Raw genomic sequence first — 23,589 nt, forward strand, 5'->3', positions numbered from 1 at the left:
GGTCACATACATCAAAGATCTGCAGGTCTGCAACTATAACTGCAGCAGAAAGTACGTCTTAGCCAGAAGAACATTTGACTTTGACACAGTAGGATGGGTTTCACATGCATTCCCCAGAAAATAAATACTGTGGTCAATGCAATGAAAGGATCCTTTAAGACTGTCGCACCCCACCGGAGCGCACACACACTAGGGAAACGCAAGATTTAACGAGGGGACTGGATCTGCTGGCATTCCCAAACACCCTTGTCACTGTATATCACCGCAATGCTCCAAACAAGTCGAGAGAGTTAAAGCTCTGGTGGCTGCGACGAGCCAAGGCAGAGCGGCCGAGGCTGGAGGAATGCTCAGAAATGCCACTGAGAGTGTAAATCAAGCAGACATCCAAGTCTACAAAACTGCTGAAATATGGTCTCAAACTGGGCTGGCACTGGTATAATGCGCCTTTAGGCATCGTGTATTGCATGTTTTCGAGGAGAACTTCTAATAGAAGTTTATGCTTTCCCAGTAAACCTTTGAGTCACAATGCCAAGTATAAAGTTCACTGTCAGGGACTTAGTAATCAGTTACAGACCAAGACGCAACACAGTCACACACTGCTGTATGGTAAAAATGCAGAGAGCGATGGTTCATCCGCAGGATGGTTCTGCGGCTAAAACTAAAGAGTTTGTTTCCTGTTCAGTTTATAACAGGTGGTCCCTCAGTAGATAGTGAGGTAAATATGCATCTCAAATCTGCCACTTAAACAGTTAAGAAACAGAGCGAACAAGGAGAAGGTGACTTAGTTACTTTTTATAATTTCTCCCACAAGGGTTTTCACAATCAAATCACTTATTGAAGATGCAGCTTGAAGCCATAATTAAGTAGCATGGGATCATGGGATGTCTTCATCACTGCCAGTGATGATCTATCTGAAGTAACTCAGTCATTTATTGCTATTTCATTCTAATGAGCGAGCCACAAATGACGTTAGTTTGAGTAATTCCTGAAGATCATATAAGCCGACGACCACCCATAAAGCCACCACAGACAACATTATGAGTTAAAATCAATAGTGGGGCAGCCTGCCACTGTTCTCTTTACTAGCATGTTGATTATTGTCATAATGTTATACTCGGCAGGAAACTACAAATAAAACAGAGCGGTACATTAAATATAATTATGGATTTCTCCTGGTCTTTACATTTTTGGAAGCATAATGTAAGTAGGCAAGTGAAGAAATATATAAAACCAGTCATTTTGGGGTGTTTAAAAAGGGAAAAGGTTCCACATTATAGTCTTAAGGCAAGCGCGTCTATGCCCTCTTCAAAGAGCTTTTAGGACCAACTCAGGAAGTTCAGTTTTTCCACTGGTGAGTCAGCATCTGCAGCAGGACAGAAAAAGAAGCCACTTTGTACAGCCACAGACAGCCCTGAACTTTATGACACAGCTTAATGCAGTTCTTTGTAGTCTTCTTGTTTCTATTTTTACCGGTCGACATGATAACGCACTGCAATAATGCCACGGTATTATCATAAAGCAACAATGCAGGCAATCTGAAAGTTGGGAGAGGTAAAAATCAAAAAGAATACACGTGAGGCTACGTTTGTGTGCAGGAGGCTGCAGTTCAAGGTGTGGTAGATCGGCCTACCTGGGAGGAAATATTCAGCTACAGTGAGGCAAACGCACCAAACACACTTTCCACACAGTTTCAAATCCTTTCTAGATTCTCAACCACTGACAGCATACATTCTGGGACAACCACGGTATAATCTGTGTCACAGACATTTCAAGTTATGTTTCATTATTGTCACACAGGACATGACTCATTGAAACGAAGAATTCATGCAGTGCCACTTTCTGGGCTCAAACTTGGCTTGCTGCCTATGAGAATGTGCCAAAATTGATTTGTTTCGAGAAGACTGCCAGCTCTACGGTCCAGGTAACTTTCAACAGTTAAAACTGGACATCTTCCCAGGATATGGCCTCCTTTTCATTACAATGCTGGGAAAACGCTCCAGTAAAAAGAGCCGAGTGCAATGCGTCAACACAGCCATTTAAGCAGCGAAACCAGTAAAGGTTAATGTCGTGTGGCGGAATGATTTCTACTTTTACCACCAACAGAAAACGCAATAAAAAAGTGCATTAATGAGGACAGGAGGTAAGAGGCAGGAGGGATCCGCGATCTATCGAGATCTATCTGACCGGGTTTACTCACTTCAGTCAATAACGTCTATTTATCTCTGTACTCATGGCCGTGTGTTTATTTGCTCTACGTTTAGTCATGTCCCCGATACTTGTTTATTTTTGTGTCTACATATCACTACTATTATGTGACAACATCATTGCAGAGGCAGAGTTAAGACTTATTGCTCTGAAAAGATTTACTGCACAGTATCCATGGCTACATCTCACTTGTCAAAAACCTGTTTAAAAGCAAAATGCCGTTTTCTCCATATTTGCACAGCAACAAACCACACTGTTAAATGTGCTCTCACCAAAGTGGCCAATAAATGTTCTCTGGTGGTTTAAACATTGACTGGATGGGCTTTCTGTGTTTGTGGGTAAATAAGTGCCTCTTTACAGCCAAAACACTTGACATGGAAAATGGTCCAGGGAGTCTGTTACAAATGAGCAGTTGTTTCAAAAGTTTAGTCCACAAACATGAACTGACCATCAGCTTCTAAGCCAGTAACTGAAATTTAACGTTTATTTTAATTTACAATTACAATATGCTAAACCCATAGACTGTATGTAAAAGATGGATATAGTCAGCGGTGCACATATTAGTTTATAAAATACATCTTAGGAGTTTGGAGTCTGATATTGTGGAGCCAGAAAACAAATGAGTTTCAATTTATCAGCTAATGCCAACTTACCTCCAAAACAAAGACCCTACATTAATACAAAGAAAACAGAGAAACCCCCAACAAGAGCAAGTGCTTTGGCGACAGTGGGAAAGAAAAACTCCCTTTTAACAGGAAGAAACCTCCAGCAGAATTACGCTCAGGAGGAAGAGCCATCTGTCACGAGCAGTTGGGGGTGAGGGGAGGAAGACAGGACAAACACTCGCAAAAACATACATTCTTAGGTGGTCTGCTAGAATATTTTAACCACACTGAAAGAAACATTTGTGTAAGTAATTAATTGAAAAATATACTAAAAACAAAGTCAAGATAGTAGTGGTGGTAGTGATAATGGTGGTGGTGGCAGTGGTGGAGAGGACAAAGGCAGTAATTGTGAGGTGCAGACAGTACAGTGCCAATGTTTCCTAATATCATTAAGCAAAAAGGTGTAAAAATACATAAAAAGGAAAAAATAAAAGTATAAAAATTATTCACCTAATTTAAGTTCACACTACTTTCTCCCAAAATTTCTCTTTGTCACCACATGTTATGTTGGCTTTATAGTACCACATTTGTATCTGTTTCCATGGGTATATGCTACACAAACCACAACAGACCACAGCTTAATGTGGAAGATACTCGTGTGCAGGTCAAACGCTGATTGGCTGAAACAATAAAGGAAGTGACTGTGGAGTTAACAAACTGCAGAAGCGTGAAAAACCATCAAAGACAGCATGAAAAGCACAGACATGAAGAACAGTCAGTCATTTCAGCTCTTTGTATCTTGTAACTTGGCTCTTTTCTCTGGCTGATTGATAGACCAGCAACGGCTCCCTGGTGACAGCAGACAAATATGAAACCTCAAAAAACCATAAAACCATGAAAAAGCCATTATACTTAATTTATGGTGCTGCAAGTGCGTATTTGCCTACGAAGAGAGGTTTTCAACCAATGGAAACGTGCTGCCTCCAAATCTCAACTGCACATTGTTCGAGTGTGTCGGCCGTATGCTGATTGGTTGACAAGTTGACCGGAAAAACTGAGTTCACGGCACCAAAAATACAGACAGCAGCTCCACGGACACTTTTCGTTATTTTCAATACTCAGTTTCACTTCAGCTCTTTTTATGTTAGAACTTGGCTCAAATAAGAGTACACGTCAATGCTCCCAGAGGAGTCAAGCTAGGCTAAACACTTAGTTGAGCTGTGGTGGCGTAGGAGCAAGAGGGACACACGCATACACATTTATTTCCCATTAAAGGGGCTATGCCAGCAAGAAAGCAACAAAGAGTGGCAGTGGCCAAAAGAGTGAGCGGTGAAAATGAAATAAAAGCAAAGTTCAAAGCTCCCAGTGTAGACACAGTGTAAGCCCTCGTGTACTTATGCTAAAGGGAACTGCAGTTACTTTGAGCAAAACCTTTTATGTTATGATCATTTGAGCCATAAGATAAAAATATTGATTATAGCTGGATACAATACAAGGAGGGAGTTGGGTAGGTTTAACTACCTGAATATATCCCTAATGAGATACAGTGAGGCAAATGAAATGTAATTTTCATCGACTGCCTTCATTGTTACAGTAGTTCAGGCTGTGGACCAGTCATGTAACAGCAACTACTCAACAGTGCCTTGTTTTCTTGTATTTAGAAGAAAGTGATCAGCAGGAAAGGACTTTAGGTTCCTTTTCTTGACTTGTAAGAGTCGGCTTTGCTGGATATCATGCACAGTTTAACCTCTGCATGCCATCTCCTGTAAAACAGTCATGCTGGCATGAAAAATATCAAGGCTGTGAGTCATACAGCTTCCTAAGATAATTGGCATAGATTACCACTTAGGGGTTTTGCTTCCCTGTGAATTTTCACTAAACCAGTGAAGCACTTCACAAAAAATGCTAAAATACAACATCGAGGCTGGCGTGCCATTCATGACACTTGGTATGACATTTTGCTTTCATGCAATTAGCCCCCCTTTTTTCAAAAAAAAAATAAATTCAGTACTGAATTAAACAAATGCTGCAGCGAGAGCACTGACAGGGACTAGAAAGGGAGAGCATGTTTCGACCAAACTGGCTTCTCTTCATTGGCTCCCTGTTAAATCCAACATCCTTAATCAGGAATAATCAAGCGTAATCTTATCTTAAAGAACTCATAGTAACATATCATCCCAAATGAGCACCCCTCTACTCTGGAACCAGCACCCAGTTTGGATCCAGGAGCCAGACACCCTCTCTACTTTCAAGACTGGGCTTAAAACGTTCCTTTTTGATAAAGCATAAAGTTGTGACTGCATCAGGTGACCCTGAACTCTCCCTTAGTTACACTACAATAAGCCTAGGCTGCATGAGGCTTCCCATGATGCACTCTCTATGTATTTACACAACCCTCTGCATTTAATCATTAGTTATTATTCATCTCTGGCTCTCTTCCACTCAGTGTTTTTTGTCCGCCCTTCTTTAAACCCTTCTAGAGAGTCCTTACTGTTAAACCGGGGTTTTTCCCTTCCTACTGTCAACAAGTGGATGTTCAGGTCATATTTGTATTTTTGTAGGCTCTTTCCTTACAATATAAAGCACCTTGAGGCACCTGCTGCCGTGATTTGGCACTATGTAAATAAAACTGAACTGCGGTTATCATATTACCTAGGTTTCACTGTTGTGCTGCATTAATATTATTTCTAATAAGTTAACAGAAGTTAATGCAGGTTGACGTAAATACTTGTTGTCATTTTGAGCCATGATCAATGACATCCACCACAGAGAAACCACCGCATATCATTTCCTGTTTTCAGAAAATGGGTCATTGAAGGAACACGTTATTTGCTGTTACCAGGTTGCTATTAGAACTGGGATTAATCTGTGATAGTTTATACTACATTGATTGTGTGCACTAAAGAGGGTAGGTTAGCCACTGAATAGCTCATACAGCTACTGATATCTGTCACTGTGGAGCACAATCAGGTCACATCCACCAACGGCACTGACATTGCTTATCTTCTTTTCTCGCAGGGCCAAACATCCCCTGATGTCATCAGGTGCGCCCACAGTGGCGGGCACAATACTTTAAAGCATGAAGCCCTAGAGAGTCCCACGTGCATTCACCACACGCCCCACAACCATACAAATATCTCTTCTCGACAGCTTATAATACATGCCGCTGCCATAGCAACCGAGGCCCAACAATACCAGGCTGCACGACCCTGAGCTGCGACTAGTGTTACTCTGGCTGAGGAAATTGATCTTTCAAGGGTACATTCAGCTTAGCTGCCATGCTCTCTGTAAAGGCAGACTCGGAGACTTCTGAAAAAAGCCTAGTTTTAGTTTTAGACATACATGAAAGACAATAGCAGCAAAGCAAATTTTATTGCTACCTTTATCGTCTGGCGAGCAAATAAAACTATGTACTCGTCTTAAACGCCGGTGTTGACAAGAAATTAGAGCTAAAAGCTTTAAAGTATTCATAAACAGAGGTGAAAGCTGCATCCGGGGTTGTCTGCCCTTTTAATGGCAAGCAACATGAGAGGGATGGGGCGAAAAAAATACCTGTTAATCTGAAGAAAATCTTACAGTGCTTATGGTTCAAGGGTCAAACTGGCAGACAAACTGTTCCATTACATTTTCACTACACTGAAGTCTTGTGTTGTAATTTGAGACCATGCCTCTAAAAAGGTAGTGCCCTGCCCCTCCCTTTCCATTTGAAAACCTGTTCCTCTGTTACTCGTGAGGCCTGATGATCGTGTGACACGCTCTTTGTCTGGTTTTCACTCAGAGAACCGTGACAAAGACAAAAAAACCTCCGACCAAAAATTATCAATTTATAGCAATACTCTCACTGAGAGTTAAAGATCTAGATAAACTGATTATCCCATCATATCCACCAAATATTTAAAAAAAAAAAAAAAAAAAAGGAGGATGCAAACTATTTTGATGGAAAGACAATTTGTGCCTTTTCAGCATTCATAACCACCATTTTTTTTAAAATCAATAACCCCTGAAAAAGCCAAATCAACAACTCCTGGAGCACAGCTTCCTGTCTTAGTTGGATTTGCAGTGACAACAACTGCATTGTCATCCCTCAGTAGGGCTTGTTTGTAATATAATCAGAACTTTCAAGCAACTGTGATCAATAGGTAGGGGACAGGGAGGGCACCTATACAGATATTATGGGACCAGACAAGGTGCAGTGAATACCCCAAAATGTAAAATAAAAAAAGGAATCCGTATCTTGTAAAACAACATTTCAAATCAGCTCACTAACAGTACTCTAAGCCATTCATTAAAATACTGGATTTTCCTGCACTACAAAGGAGTTTGTGGGGGACACTGGTCTTAACTCACTTGCAAACATGCCAAAGGGACCTCAACAACCCCTGAGGGCAGAGGGAAACTCAAGTTGGCTAGAGAAATGCAGAGAAAGGGACAGAAAAAAAACAGAGATTTCTCTATTTAGGTGGAACCCCTTACTCTATCCCCTCATGGTATGCCCCACGATGATCTCATCCCTTTTACACAAAAGAGCTTGGAGGCTCGTTCCCCAGGGGGGGGAACCAAAGAGCCTGTCTGCGATTACGCGCATGCACAAGATTGTGTGTGTTTGTGCGCGATGCTGGACAACAGCGAGTGCTGTGTCCGTCTCGGTTACTTTAGCAGGAGCCCTGCCTTGCACATCCACTCACAGCTCGCCTGAAACAGCTGCTGAGCCACGCTGTATCACACTCTGCAGCACCAGAGCCTGCTTCAAGTGGCACTCTGTAGTTCTGGGCTTTGGATGATCTGAAGAGCAAAGTGGCCCTCTCTGCCACCTGTCATCACAGTGTGCTGTCAGTGGCTTAGGCCAGACTGAGTACAAGGTGCCAGTGAGGTGATGAAACCGCCACTTTACAAGGAGACAACCACAGGAGGGGGAGAGAAAAAAAAACATGGAATGCTGCTTTTAGGGCAGATAAAGGAAAGCCGGTAGAGCTGATGTATGATTGCATTCATACGGCGTGAGCTGGAGTATGCACGCACATACATAGTTGGCTGTTAAAGTGCGGTCTAGAAATACCTCACTCTGCTCATTAATCTCAACAGCACGCTGTGATGAACCTAAAAGCCAGACTTAACAGAAGTGATCCACATCAGCCTTCAAGTAATTACGACAGTAAGGAAAGTCTTTCAGAAATGTTCCAACAAGGTCATGTGCACTTGCAAGAAATGCCTCTTACCATTCAATATTTGCTGTTCAGCGTGTGTGTGTGAGAGAGGTGGAGTCTGTGTGATAGCTCGGCATTATCAAATCCATATGCTAACAACACCTCCCTCTCTCTGTAGTGCTTGAATAAAGCCGAAGACCTGCCGTGAACGCTGCTTTTTTACACATAAATGTCTACATAAAGTTCAATTTCATGTAAGCACAGACGGCAGTTGTCAACAAGCTTCTCAGAATAGGCATCTGGTTGGCAAATCACACTGATGACAGACAGAACGGATGACGCTGCTTGTTGTTGCTGCTGCTTCAGGCTATTTGAATTTGAGCTTTTGGGCATCAGCTCTAACTTAAGTTATTAAAAAAAAAACCAAAAAAACCCACCTCTATATTTCACAATTTTACAGGTTTTAAGCAAGGTGTGTCTCCCACTTGTAACAGATTATTACATATTTACATATTAAAAAATGAACTGAATCCCTGCTGTTTCAGCACTATGACAAACACCCATATTGTCTGCTCCCTCCTAGTATGTTAACTCTAAATCTTGAACTCTAAGCAGTCCAACACTTTCAGAGATAGCATCAGCGCTAACGCTAAAGGCAGTCAGGAGTGACGTGGAATGAATTCTAATGAGCGGAGCAGAAAATTTTCCACTTTTCTTCCTGGATCACAGTGGGTCTCTAATTCCACTGTGTGAAGCAGGTGGGGTTGTTTTTTTCTTTTTTAAGAAAACGAGGCACTTTACTGAAACCTGTCAAAAGCAGCATTTAGACCACACATTCCCTCAAAAATATGACTATTTACAGTTAAAATCCGCTTGGGTAGATGCAAGGAGCGAAGGCAGGCTTAGCAGAAACGTCACAAGACTGCCTCCCTCCTGAAGCGTGACAAGCCGGTGGACACAGAGCATTCTTTCCACTGTAAGGAGACGGGAGAGAGAAGGCAAACTCATTGCTCGTACTAACTAGCTGGGTCTACACCGACTCAGAGGGAGAGCTACTGAAAGAAAACAACAGACATGCTGGCACACCACAGCAGAGTACAAGGGTCAGAGGAGGGAAGCAGGTTACCTGAGAGGGAAGAGGAGCGGATTACAAGTGCCTTCCTGCTGCTCTTTGGCTACAAACAACTATGTTGAGTTTGGTTTAACTTAAGAGGTGCAAACAGGCGGCTTAACAGAACGCACAGTGCTTCTTCAGGTACACATTGGCTCCAAAGAGACAAGAAACCACGATCTGTCCGCTAATTGTGTAGAAACACCTTGAGAAAAGAAAAAAAAAAAAAAAGTGTGACTGTAAATGAAATGGTAAGCCTGCAAAAGCGTCCTTGATTCAGATATTACAGCATTGCTGGCACTAACCTCTGAGCTCTTCATGGAGGAAAACTTTCTTTACACAAGCACAAATATTACACAGTGAATGGTTTATACAAACACTGCGAAATCTGACTTTGAAAGATTTTAAATAGTTGAAAGGCTGACCACATGTGCTTAACACTGAATACTGAAAGGAAACAGAAACGAAAATGCCATTAAAGACACACACAAAAGTTTCTCTGCAACCTCCGAATGAGCTGAAGATACAGACAACTAAAGCTCGAATGATATTAGGCTATTTGGCGATATATCAGTATCAGCATTTGTAACGGCCAATACATGAAAATTTAAAGAGTACAGAAGATATGAGAGAAACACCCTTTAATCAAGTTATGAGTGTTGATGTTACGTAGCTTGTCCACTAGGGACTCACCAACAACAACTAGCTAATCCAATCTGAGTTGGACAGATAGTTAACTGATAATCCATGAGTTGTTTCGACAGTAAAACACGACAATTCATAATCAGCACTGTCACATTATCTTAGTAAGGACTCATAAATAAAGACACGCAACAACTGTTAATGAAATCTGTTTATGTTCTGTGCGTCTGGCAGAAAATGAAATATCGGCCGATGTATCAGATTTTTAAATCATCAAGTATTGGCATCGGTCTTAAAAATTCTGTATTGATCAGGATGTAGAGACACCTGGTGAAAGAGGCAAAGAAGCAGGGCTGAAAAAGACAGCAGACACAGGTGAGACAGAGTAATCCATGTCTCGGAAAATTTCAGTTCCAGCCAGCCAAACCCCACAAAACAGTACACACCAACGGCAAACAGCGAAAGAAGCTAGATGGTCAACTGGACACTTAACATAGTACATAACTGCCAGCTTGATCCCATTTGACTGCAGGCTGATTATGTCTTATGACAGCATTTATAGTAGGTTTTAGTGACAGTGTTGGTGTGCTTGACAATCTCATTTTGCAACAAAAAAGAATCACTGAAGTGAGATAACTTTATCTGCTTAGATAAAACAGATTGGAAAAACAACAACAACAACAACTTTGAGGACATAACTTACAGTTGAAATAAAAGATGATAAATTGTATTACGTGTTTTTAGCTTATCACAAAATGTTAAAAATCAAGCTATCATCAGATCATGAGTGAAATATTGTGATAATGTATTGTGGGGGTCTGGTGATTCCCACTACTTAACAGGAAATGTTAGTGTATTCTGCCTACTTTTTGTTTTTCATATTTATGTATTGCTATAACAGGAAAACTAAAAAGAAAATGTTAGCTAACTGAGTTTATTTAAAAAAACAACAACTAGGGTTCTAAGTCGTTAGTCTGTCTTCAAAAAGTGAGCATGCCATGCTGGGTGGTATAATTTGATGGAAGGAGTTAAAGCAAGCAGGGGTGGTTAACACTGTCAAAACAATGTGACTCAAACAAGTTGAACTTTCATTTATAGAACGAATCATTCATTGACATGAAAGTGTCAGTTGATGTTGGGACTCCAATAAGCTCTTCAAACTCTGAGAAAACTGACAGTGAAAGTGTGGGTGATAAATCAACCTGAAAGTGTCAACTCAAGTGGAGGCTGAAGGGGGGATAAAAGGTAGCTCCACCGTGCTATTTGCCGGGTGAGGTAGAGTGAACACAACTGTGAATGAAAGAATGAAGCAGATCACACGGGTACGCTCTAACGTATCTCAACATATCACTCTCCCACTGAATAAATACTGCCTGTTGCTGCTGCTCCTTTGAGCCAATCCACCTCCTTCCCCCCAGTCACCTGACAGAGCCTTTGGAAGGCCACAAAGTGCAAGTTCAATGTACACAAAGCCACCGCGCAGCCATGACTCACTTTATACCTGCAGTATTGTAGAGGTTATAGTGGGAGGAAACGTTTGCTCCACTCCTCTTTCCCAGCGCCTGTCAGGGCAAGCCAAGGTCAAGGAAGAGGGTTTATTTTATTTTGTTTCCACGTGGCAACGGCTCAGTGGATTCTGCCAGAGCAATTTCCATGTTTTTCACACTCCGCGTGCCTCGATTATCCTGTCATTACACAGCATTCCTGCAGCCAGCTCAGTTGGTAAAACACCTAATTGAAATTATGAATACTTTGAGCACAACAGAAGAGGAAGTGCCAAGCTGAGCTCTGCTGGAACTTGTACCATCGGAGCAGAAATATCACATGCCAGTCATGATTCACCACAGCTGTGATGGGAGCACGGAGCAGAGGGAGCACTCTGCTAACCTCAGGGGTTAGACTGCTGCTGACTGGCAAGCAGTCAAGTGCTGAGGCATAGATATGTGAGCACCTTGGCGCTGCATAGTGCCACATCATACACGGCTAGGAAAAGGATGAAAAGCAAACTCACAAAGAAGTCAGACCAGTTGATCCTCTACACGAACACGGCGCTGACTGCATGACAAGAAGGTCCTGCTAAAATTGAGCTTTAAACCCCAACACACATTTTGATCCCACGCAGGAAGTTGGGTTTGTTTCTGGGAGCAGACACCTGCAAGGGTAGACAGACTCCAGGAGAGCTGAGTCTGATTATCTGGCGACAGGGAGGGCCCGGGGAGGAGAGGCGAGCAGGAGCAGCAAGAGGAGGCGGCGGAGGAGAGGGGTGTTATGTTCCCAACTGTTGCATCCCAACCTTAAGTAGGTCAACTTTGATGCAGGAAATACACCTCGTCGTGGGTATAACAAAAGAAATTTCCTCCCATGATCACCCCGAGCGCTCATACGTGGCTCTCTCTCTCTCTTTCCGTGGTTGGATAACACGCTGAAAGTGCAGCAGCGCAACACCAGGAAAATGCATTTACAGCGGCTGAGCGCACTCACACACAGCGAAAGTTAACCTAATGCACTTCATCCACTCCCTCTCATTTCCACAACATGCCGCGATCCCTAACGGTTATCTCCACGGAACAAAACACGAGTACTTACCAGCTGTTTACACCGCAGTGAGAAACAGAGACAATGTTGACATGTAGGCAACTTGCTTGTTTTACCTCCTCGAAGTACCCCGCAGACTTATTTGTGCAAAGCAAAAACAAAAAAACTGGTCAAACCAGAACGGCAAGTTAAAAAGAAGGGTGAAAACGCCACTCGGAAATACTCCTTTGTACTTTGCTAGTTACTTCTTCGCCACACTTTCATCTGAAGTTGTCGGCGGAGGCAGGCGCCATGTTTGTGTCTGGGCTGATAGAGTTAGAGCTTTCCTCTGAACCTCTCGCTCTCTCTCGCTCTCTCTCTCTCAGACTGGAACCGCCCAGAGAAAAGGAAACGCTGCTAACAAACCACCGCTGCAACTGACAGCGCGAGCAAGCGCGCTCGCGAACAAGGAGCCGCTTCTGGTGAATCCTTTCAAAGTAAAAGACTTTGAAATGATTTTCAACTTTTTGATGCAATTCACGCTGCATGTGTGTATTTTATATAAGTTAATATTCTGTCAATTGGGGGGGGGGGGGGGGGGGGACATAAGGTGGAGGGCAAAGAGTCCAACCGGCCCCCTGGAAGACTTTGGAAAATGTGATAGATTTTGAACTGCTAGCTGCATTGTCGTGGGTTTTGCAGCTTTTCTTATCGATAAAGACTCCACCTTATTTGCCACTGATATCGCATTAACGTAGTTATGTAATAGATCAACAATTGAATAACAGAAAAGCTCCAGTTTTTCTACTAGCTACAACAGAAATTTCTGTTTTTTATTATGATAGGTCCACATTAAAAACAACCCGTTTGTTAAACCTGTAAATTAACAAAAACATTGTTTTTATAAATACATGACTGTCTGGGCAGTTAAATTTTACTCATTTATCATGTAAAGAAACTGAGATGTACTGTTACTGGACTTCTTTTATAACATTATGACATCTCAGGGATCAAATGTTTAGGTAAATGTCTTTACACTGACTGAAAGGGCAGTTTAAGATCCACTTAAGATCAAAGTAGGCCCACAATATAAAGTGAGTCTGAAATTCCAGCTATATAGTCCAACCAGCTTCACTTCTATAAAATTCCAGATGCAGCCGAAATATATTGTCATGCAACACTAATATGTAAATCAATATATACAAATGGGAGGATCTAGGTGTTTGTATGGTTTCACCTCACTTGTCCCTTCGGTGCAAAACAAGTCTGAGTAATGACCCACCCATATCTTTTTAAAGAATTTTTTAAATCCCAGATTATAGTTTGTCTCTAAATTGTTTTCATTTCATTAAATTAAACAAATCCATCTGGGGGAAAAAGAAAGTTTCATTCCTCTAGTAATTTCGATCCAGTTACCAGTCTTAAGCTTCCCACTGCAAACAGCACATCTGGATGGGAGGGGACTAAATGCCCATATTTCTATATAGACTTCCCCACTTTATAGAAGGGGAGAAAAAAACTTAGTGGGAAATGAAGGCAAATTCGTTTCATTCAGGATTTCATGTATTTTACACAGCACCACTCAAGTCAAATGTTTGTGCCCATACGCTGAACTTTTTATTGTGAAGGAGTAACACGCCGACTTCCCTTTTCTCGGTTTTACCAGTGCTTTGCTTCACGTTTAATTTGAAGCCCCCATCTTAAATTGCTGCAAGTCACACCTATTAAAAAAAAAAAGACAAAACAAAAACGAAGAAAAACAAAACACTAGTAGCTTCATATCAATTCATTTTATACCTTCCATGCATCACAATTAACAGGAAAAACTTAAACATCACTAAAACAAGGAATTCTTCGAGTGATTATTGGAGAAGTAACACTTTGAGAGAATTCTTTATTTCCATCATGTTGGAAACTGAGCCAGTGGTGCAGTGTAAATTGCTGGGAGGCATAATACACTCTAGTCAAAAATCTCGATTTACAGACAGACACAACAAACAAACAAAAAAATATATACATGCTCATATTTGTTACTTAAAAAAAACAAAAAAACAAAAAAAACCCAAAACAGGAGGCTGAAGACTGGACACTTGGACACTTCCTAACACTTCATGTCATCCATTGGGGAGAATGTGATCAGCTCGGGAAGCCTGTACTCCTGCTTCTTTAGAGGTGAAGGGGTCTTCAGTGCATCTAGATCGAGTGAAAAAATCGTATCTGTGGCTTCCTTTGATGATGCTGGCTCCTCCGACCAGTCTCTGTCCAAACCAGAAACCGTGTAATCTGACAGAAGGCACTCGGGCGTCCTCGTGCCCTCCATCAAAAAGCCGTCATTTCTTGCTTCATGCTGATGGCAGTTTAACGGTGGCTGCTTCACTTCGAGCTTCAGTAAGGGAATCAGTTGCTCGTCATCGTCTTCGCTTTTCATCTCTTCGTCATCGAGGCTGAGCAGACTGTCGCACCCTGGAATTTCTGGCAGAGTTTCTTGGTCGAGGCTGAAGTGGACCACACTGCTGCCTGTGCCACCTGGGCTGTCGTGGGCCTCTGTGATGAAGGTGTCCCATGCAAGAATGGACTTGGGCAAGGCCCCCTGCTGGCAGACTGGAGGGCTGCTGTGGCTCCTGACAGCCGATGGGACAGTCTGGGTGGTCGTGTCGGAACCTGGGGACTCTGAGCTTGGCGACCCATCGTGGTGCTCACTGACCGGGGTGAGTTGCTCTATTATGCTGTCATTAAACTCAGCAGGAGGCTGATTTTTTTTCACTTTGTCTTCCTCGACTGCCTTACGCCAGGAGCTTTTGACATCCATAACTTTGGGAAGAAATAGCCAGGACAAAAGCCATTTTATTAGGTAAAGGAACACATTAAGGGAAGCTTTTGAATGTCAGGTCCTATATTTTAGCACTTACTCAAGCTTTCAGGGGTACGTGGCAGCTGCTTACGAGCAGAGAAGGGATCTCTTTGAAGACTGCTGAGAAGAGCCTCCAGCTCCAAACCTTTAACCCTGCCCTCTGAAGGAGCGGCTGTAGTTACAGCATCTGCAAACTAACACCACGTGCACACAAATGTCAACAATGAATCAGAAAATCTTGTTTTCAACAATCGCTATGCCCCTTTTTAGACGTATGAACCCTCGTGAAATTCTCAGTTATACAGCATTTACTACAGATTTCAGTAGTTTAGTTGAGAATCTTTAAAATACCTGATCAGCAAGGTTGTCATATTCCATGTTTAATATCTGAGTCTTTGTCCTCAAGGGAGTCACCTTCCAATCAGTATGGGTCATCTTCCTCACACTCACCTGATGCACAAACATTGATTTTATGTATTCATTTATTTAAACATTAGTGGAACAAGTGTACCATTGTTTCAAGAACAGAATTCAGTAAATATGAAACTAACTTTGAAAACAGAGAAAATGTGAAATATGACACTTGCCTGAGGTGATGATCGTGGTGCAGCTCTTTGAGGAGGAGGAGATGGGGGCGTGTCAAAAAGCCAGTCCAGAGAGGTATTCGCTCGTGTCATTTCAGTCTTGACAACAGGACTTTCGGGCCTCTCGACTGTCACCGGTAAAGTGCTGTTTAGATAAGAAAGTGCTTAATTATTCCAAACACATTTGCGCATCACATCTTTTGATATAAAAGTAATCAATTTGTGGTATAGGTAGGTACTTCACTACATGCTCCAGGTTAACAAGGTTAAGCTCATTCACGTCATGCTGTTCTATCATCATATTTATACAGAAATAAAGTGTCTGCTCCGTATCTGTCCGTGGCGATTTCTCTCAATTCGCCGCGGTCATCAGAGAGCAGGGATGTTCTAGGGAGGACTGGTGACAGGCAGAGCACTGCTCAGGACTGCCCAGGTATCTGCCTCCCAGCAGAAAGCAAAAGGAATAATGCTGTCATGAAGTTCAAATATCCCTGATAATATTACCTTTTAAGGTTGGAAAAATTTATCTTGACGTCATCCTGTGATCCTCTCTCCAAGTGCTTCTCCTCTGAGGGGGGAAAACAAATAAATGCTAATTAAAAACAAAATTTAAACGTTACACCTTCATAAAAACTTTATTATAATCCGATTCCGCTCACCAAGAAGTTTAGCAGGGTACTGGGAGAACACACTGCTTTTATAACTCGCTTCAGCCGCCGGCTCAAAAGACAGTGGAGCCATTGGTGAGAGGAAGCCAAGAGCCTGAGGAGGAAGTGGGCGGGCACATAAGCTCCAAGCAACATTAACAATAGAATGTCTTCGTGTCATTTTTCACAGTACAATAACTTAATTTAAAATAAGTGCCTGTGTGGTGTGATGCATGTATATATAAAAATAAAAAAAACAAAAAAAATCAAGCAACCACTCACAGGATCTTCATTCAGAAAAGAGACTAGGGGTGTTTCTTTCAGAGTGTCCATCCACTTCTTGTCCCACTCTGCCTCCAAATCCTGAATGGCACTCCTGACTTCAGGGATTTTTTCCTTAGAAATCTTCTGCCTGGGAGTTGAGATTAAAGGACACATTTGTAGTTATTAAAAGAAGAAATGTTAACAGTTATTACCACAAATCTATTAACGCAGCATTTTCCAAACGACAAGCATCCAGAAACTTGGATTTACAGATAATGCGGGTGCAACAGGAGGAATAGTGGAAATATCAGGTTGAATATGGAGCTGCCAGGAAGGAGAAAAATGGGAAGATTGGTGTCGTGAAGGAGGACATGCAGAGGGTTGGTGTGACAGAAGAAGATGCTAGGGATAGGGTGACATGGAGGTAGATGACCCCCTATGACGACCCCTAAAGGGAACAGCAGGAGGAAGAAGAACAAAGGGGAATTAATCAGCTCAGGTAGAAGTGTGCACTATCAAGCGAGTACAGCTTAATGGGTACCTGATGAGGTGGAGGTCCTGCAGCGTACGGGCCATCTGGCGAGACATCTCCTGCAGGTTGAGCTGGGGCACAGGGGCGTGAGAGACCCGACAACGTTCCTCCTTTAAGAGCTGCGCCGCGTGGGTCATCAGCTCCATCACACAGAGGAGGTTCAGCTGGTTGGCTTCATACACATTCCCAGAACTTAACTGGATTTAAAATAAAAAATAAATGTAAAAAAATTATATAAATAAAAGTATACATGAAACACAAATCTACCAATATTAGCCCTGAAAGATGTTCCACATCTTCTGTAGCTGCTGTCTCGAGTGTTTCGAGACAGTAGCTTTGTGTGCGCTCACGAAATGCCTAATCATCATCAATCATAAGGGACAAATACAGTGTATAGTTTTAGTTAAGGGAAAAAGAAAAAGCACAGACAAGATTTCAAAGAAGTTTCCCTGTTGTATTTAAGCAATAACCAGAGTCCATCCATCTCTTCTCACTCACCTGATGTGGGAGCTGTTCAATTCTCTCCAGCAGACAGCGGGGAATTTTAAGAACTTGATCAGTCCCATCAAGGGTGTATTGATCTACGTCTCCTTTCAGGACACTCTCCACAGCACTTTGCTCCTCTTTGATGGCCGACAACATTCCATCAATGGCCGACCACAGGGAGCGCACCTTAGGATAACAGAGAACATCTGTGAGCACTTAGAAAAACAGACACCTCGGCACACGAGTCTTTACTCATCTGAAAATAACATGAATGCATTTAGAAAACAGACTGTCACATCACAGTTGCTCCTTAAATAAATAGTACAAAGACTCTCCAGCGTTTTGAAAAGTTAACATTACGTACTTTTTTGAGCTTCTCAGCTGTAGAAGTTCCTTTCTCCTGAGTGCAATCATTGCTGTAGCGCCTGAAAGGACACAGCTCCATTACTTCAATGGGTCTTAAATTAAATCTGGCATATTGAGAGAGAAATTATACATACTTAAGCAGCTCATCATACTTGACACCTTCTGCTTTGATGTCCCTCATAGACTTCACCAAAAGTCTTCACAAGAGAGAAACAAAAAGAGACTTAAAACAACTTTAAAGTAGCAGAAGCTAGGGCTGCTCAATTAATCGAATTTTAATCACGATTACGATCTGGGCTTTCAACGATCATTAAAAATGACTGAGCCGATTATTAGCCCCTCCCTCATTTATCCGCGACACCTTAAAGGCCGGTCCGTGAAAATATTGTCGGGCATAAACCGGTCCGTGGCGCAAAAAAGGTTGGAGACCGCTGATTAAGAGGACCCGAGGGAAGCTCGGAAAGCTAAGCAGAAGTTATTTGGAGAGGAGAGTGACTGCCGTTGGTTGAAAAGAGAGTTTAAAAAAAAAAAACTTCAGTGGTGTTGCACACTATTTTATATTATTTTTTTAAAGTCATTGTTAACCCTTTAAAGCCGGTCAGAGCAGCACGCTCCGTTTTGCGTAACTATTTTTAAATCCCTGTAGAACCTGAACCATGTAAGCTAGCGCAATAATTTGTTTTGCATATGAAACCGGAGGAGTTGTACTTACATCTGATGCCATCAGCTTGTCCTCGGTCACGGTTTCGTTCCACATATAGCTTTGCAAAAATTGCATAAAAAGCGCTTGCAGGAACAAAAACATAATATTCCAGAAACACGCTTTGCCGTTCCTATCAGCTGTTCGTAACACTTCCCACAGTGAAATGATGCACATGCTGTTTTCTTTGCAAATCTGCATCATAGGATTGTTTTTTGTTTTTCCTGCAGTATATAAAAATTGCTGTATCTCCAAAATAAAACTATGAAGACACTCAAAATAAATTTCCTGTTGTTGTAAACTATTTTTTGCAACTTTATTGTATTTAAAGTTTTGAGGGATAAACCTCTTAAATTTCTCCAAGTAGAAATATATGTAAACAAAACAAAAGCGATTTTCAATTTTTTTTGTAGTTTATTGCACTTTTTTGCAATTTATGTAATTACTATGGACTTAATGCATACATATTATTAAAATATGGGCTATAACAGTTGTATTGATGTATAGCAACTTGAAATGCTCCCACAAATGGCACTACAGCATGTAAAAAAATAATATAAGCTCTGGTGGACTTGGTTCTATAGTAGGTCTTAAAGGGTTAAATAAATATCGTCAAATAATCGTGATCTCAATTTCAGTGAAAATAATCGTGATTATCATTTTTGCCATAATCGAGCAGCCCTAGCAGAAGCTAACTTCCATTTCTACATTCAAACCTTCAGCATAACAAAGCTGTAGTCACAGCGGATACATTGCTATATCAGAGCTCAGGAAGCAGAGTTGAAACACATCATTTGAAGTGATGTACTGTGCCTCCATTCACAGGTTACTGAGACACTCGGCGGAAGTGAGCCTGTCGTTTACAAAATATCTTTCACACAGAAGGGAAGTGAAGCACAAACAAATACATAGCATCAGCCATAAATTTATACCCACATAAGAATAGAGGAAGCAAGTAAAATAATTGAAATAACACAATGAACAAAGACTAAAAGTAAAATGCTGTGTCTTACAGGTTTGTCTGTGAAGGTTCTCAGTCTTACAGGTCATGGTAATCTAAGGAGCTTGGAAAGAAAAGCGTCTGGACTTCTTTAAGGTTCTTGAAGACTTCTCATCCCAGAAGCTTCTTCTGTTCTAAGAGCACCTGAGAGTCACAGTGTCCCTAAGAGGGTTGTTGATGCCAGTATTGATCATCTGCCTAATCATATGAGCAAAGGTGTGAAAACAGGTGTGGGTCACAATCAGCCAAAGTTTCGGGTTTCCCATTGTGAGACCTTGCCCCACCCTATCATGTGATTTACTGAGATCAAATTACCCAGGATGTGAGTGGGCGTTAAGGCATCCGAGAAGAGATCCCAAAACTGGATTATAGATGGCAGACAATTAGGTGTCGTAAGCCACCACCTCTGTTCAAAGATGGTCGTTTACAATGGGGATCGATCGCTTCTTTCACTCCTCTTTCAATCCACTCACTGTGTTTATTTTTTGCTTTGTTACTCTCCAACATTTGTTCTTAGAGCTGAAGAAGCTCCAAGAAGCTTCTTCAGCGAAAGGTGCAACGTCTTCAAGAAACTTTAAGAAATCCAGTTGCTTTTCTTTCCAAGCTCGTTAGGTTTGGAAATTAGTGTGGGAAAAATGTCAGCTGTATTTTAGTACTGCAGTGAATAGAATAAGGAAATGACAAAACATCCTTGGATAGAGCAGTGAAACGGAGTACTAAGATTTATTTGACTTTACTAGTTTAGTACAATTTGCAATTTAATACTAATTTAAATAATTTAAAGTGACAGGAAGTTTATTTTCTGTACATTTATATCATTATACTAAGTAAACATTTATTACATTTTTCTTGATACCTTGTACTTCTCTAACATCTTCTGTTCTGCTTCAACAAAGCCTGATACAGGAATCCTCACACCACAATACCTGAATTTATTTGTTAGGCAGTTACTTAGTAAGCACTTTATTGTATTTCACAGCAAGTTTTAGTAATTGAACTGTTTAACTTGTTACTATTTTAACTGTACTCTGTTCTGAGCAATTATTACCTGATGTAGTCATTTTGTTCTGTCTTATTGTGTTTACCATTATGTTAAAGGTTATATTTTAGGTCTTCCACGACCCCTTTCACTTCAATACCCACCGGGGCATAAAAATGGCAGCATGTATATTTTTTAGCATTTGAAAAACAAACCCATAGACTTGAATAAATTAAGTCACACATTTTTTTCCTTTCTTAATTATATATAAGTCCTGATTATTTTATTTTGGTAAAAAGCTAAAACTTCTTAGTTTGGTGACATTTCAAAAAATATATATACTTTACAACTCTGTAAAGCTGCTTAAACCAAAAGTGCACTTACTGGGCCCGTCTCTGGTATTCATGGAGAAAACGATCCTGTTCCACTGCAGTTTTCAAAAATCTGGCACGGACCAGATTGAACCTCTTAATTGCCAAGTTCGACGTCGAAGCCGGCATTGCCGCCGCCTCAGGTACCCAGCTGCCATCTGACAACAATAATGTTCAAGATCACGTCATCATTTGGTTGGCATCTTTGCAAGCCAGGTCCATGGCAGATGAGATTAATAGGAGAACAGAAGTCATGTTTAATTCTGTCACTTTAAACTTTAGGGATTGTAGATTCGAGAGGCTACACAAGACCTACCTGTAGCAAAGGTCTTCATTTCCTGCAGCATGACATGCTTGGCCAAATGAAGCATCAAGCTGACAAACTTGGGGCCTCCAGGCGAGAGAAACAATGATGCCACCACTCTGGATCCAGTATTTGCAGTTTCTTCCTGCACATCGTCAAAAAAACAAACAAACAGATGGCTGTCAGCGACCTAAATACAAACTGTTTTTGCTAATAAAAAGGTTTTATTATAGATTACTATACGACCCACAAAATTACTCAAATTGTAATCTTGAACAAAACTTTGGCTTTTCAAGAAATTCCCCATTAGAAATTTTCAAAATGCATGTTCTGTCAATAGAACGCAAAGCAAATCAAGCGCTCCCAGAATTAGCATCCAATGATGTGTCTGCAAGTGCCAATTGCAACTGTTCTCGCACAGCACAGTGTGAAGTTTGTGGACTTCACAATGCTAATGTGAATCTTCAACATCAATAAAAGCGACCCTATCCCGCACATCTGCGTATCCATACAGCACACACAGAGTCTGTAAACACCAAGGCAACTCCATTTGGCCAAAAATAGGTGTCTAGCAAACATAGTGAGTAATGAAAGCTTCAAGAAAATGGGTCAACATACTAATCAAATGATATATTATTCACACACACACAGTCATTTTTCTCAAGTGAAAATACCTGTGCTTACTCTAAAATCAGGGGGGAATAAGAGAGGGATCTCATAGCTCTTTACTTTGAGTTTTATTCCCATCCATCATGCAGGAACAATGAATGAAATAAAACATTGTACTTTGCTTCAAGGAGATGCACTTGAATAAACGCCTTATTCGTCTGCAACGATTAACATAAATGTAGCACAATGCAAATCTTAAAGAAGTGCCCTGTCTGTTTAATTCAGTCTTAAACTTTCGTACAATTTCTTTTATTCTTTTGATTCTCACCATGATTTCTCGCAGCCAAGCGCAGGTAACTTTGCGGAACTCGGCGTCTGCTTTTGGGTTTAAAACAGGCCAGCAGTGCCTGAAAACCCAAGGATAAATGAGAAGAGATTAAAAACAAATACTGGCGAAGACAATGAATCATCTATCTGAGCATACAAGACTGGTTATAATTGTCTTTACCTATATGCCTCATGAAACCGTGTCCGGTTGAGTTTCTCCAGCAGGAAATGGGTCACTATGTAAAAAGCATCTTTGTTGGGTTTGTCAAACATGTTCCTGTGGGACATAAAACTAAACTTAGCAGGAAACGCTTACGCTCCAGGGAGAGTGAATGGCAACGTACATTCAAGGCAAAGTTAAAGTAGCGACATTTCGCACAGTAAGAAATAGCTAGTATTATTCATAAAGACATGAAAAGCAAACTCACGGCCCCATGATGATGTGTTTAGCATTAATATTGGTTTTGCCAGCGATTGACGACACTGCAACGTCCGGTTGAAATCCCAGCCCAAGAAGAGAGAACCACAAATACTGTCCATTCTTCTTCTGCAATAGTGCCGGATTGGCCATTATTCAGAGGAGTAAGAAGCACCGTGATTGTGTCCGGAGGCGAATTCAAAGCTCCAGACTGGCAAACAGAAAACCGCTAGTCCGCTAGCCTCCCTGCTAGCAACGACGTTTACTCTTCGCTAACTTACGCCAACAAGGCCCATTCACAATAACAAACACTGCCAGGAAACAGTTACATTATAAGAGAGGCTGCCGCTGACGTTAAATCCACGTTGACGTTTGTTAATATACATTTCACACATTTCATAGTCCACTGAGAACTGGAAAACAAAAAAAGGTAACGCAAGGACACAAACCGCCAATTTTTCTAAAGATTACCCGGATGTTTTAAATTACTTCCGGTTAGCGAAGGTAGAGACGCACGGGATTCCCATTGGAAATTTAAAAAACAAAAAAACTCACTATTTTAACGTGCTTCTTCTTATTGTATTTTTCACTATAAGTAACTATATTTTTTGCAGTTTTTGTCGAAGGTAAATTTGACATATAAAGGCGTAGCCCTGACAGATACAAAGTTTTATTGGACTTTGGCCAGAGCAGCTGTACTATGCTCTAAAAATTTCCTAAGCTATTACTGGTTTAGATTTCACTGGGAAGACAGTGTTTCTAGAAAACCACGTGTGATATTACCAGCTAAGTCTTCCACCTAAAAAGCAGCTTATAGCTTAAGTATACTAGAAATCCCGTATTTTACCCATAGTTGCTTGGGTTATTAGGATTGTACACAGGTCAAAGTCCAGCAATCATAACATCCACAAGTGCTTCACCTAACTCTGC

The 23,589-nt window shown here is 41.3% G+C and overlaps 2 protein-coding genes and 1 non-coding gene across 5 annotated transcripts in view; all 3 read right to left on the reverse strand.

Moving 5' to 3' along the window:
* LOC146580422 (DENN domain-containing protein 4C-like) overlaps positions 1-12,635 on the reverse strand; it is a 38,528-nt gene extending 25,893 nt beyond the window's left edge. For 2 of the 3 annotated variants that reach the window (XM_085267157.1, XM_085267155.1), the window contains exon 1: positions 12,294-12,635. The gene's annotated coding sequence lies outside the window, so the exon portion shown is untranslated. Of the gene's footprint in view, positions 1-11,718; positions 11,843-12,293 lie in introns of those variants that run through there. The other variant, XM_085267156.1, reaches the window with a different exon arrangement.
* Positions 12,636-13,996: 1,361 nt separating this feature from the next.
* haus6 (HAUS augmin-like complex, subunit 6) lies at positions 13,997-23,158 on the reverse strand. Its single transcript, XM_085267162.1, has 16 exons — positions 22,670-23,158; positions 22,423-22,518; positions 22,243-22,321; positions 21,318-21,450; positions 21,015-21,159; positions 18,086-18,148; positions 17,950-18,010; positions 17,598-17,771; positions 17,109-17,296; positions 16,586-16,715; positions 16,316-16,418; positions 16,161-16,224; positions 15,660-15,801; positions 15,424-15,522; positions 15,131-15,266; positions 13,997-15,032 (listed from the first exon to the last, which is right to left on the reverse strand). The coding sequence occupies exons 1-16, from the start codon at positions 22,810-22,812 to the stop codon at positions 14,323-14,325; spliced, it is 2,466 nt and encodes an 821-aa protein (XP_085123288.1). The 5' UTR covers positions 22,813-23,158; the 3' UTR covers positions 13,997-14,322.
* Positions 15,973-16,103, reverse strand: LOC146580424 (small Cajal body-specific RNA 8). The gene has a single exon (XR_014891729.1).
* Positions 23,159-23,589: the final 431 nt, after the last annotated feature.

The sequence above is a fragment of the Mchenga conophoros genome, linkage group LG3, assembly GCF_057382185.1.
Source record: "Mchenga conophoros isolate Kocher_MC1m ecotype Shallow Benthic linkage group LG3, M_conophoros_male_GT1.1, whole genome shotgun sequence".
NCBI lineage: Eukaryota > Metazoa > Chordata > Actinopteri > Cichliformes > Cichlidae > Mchenga > Mchenga conophoros.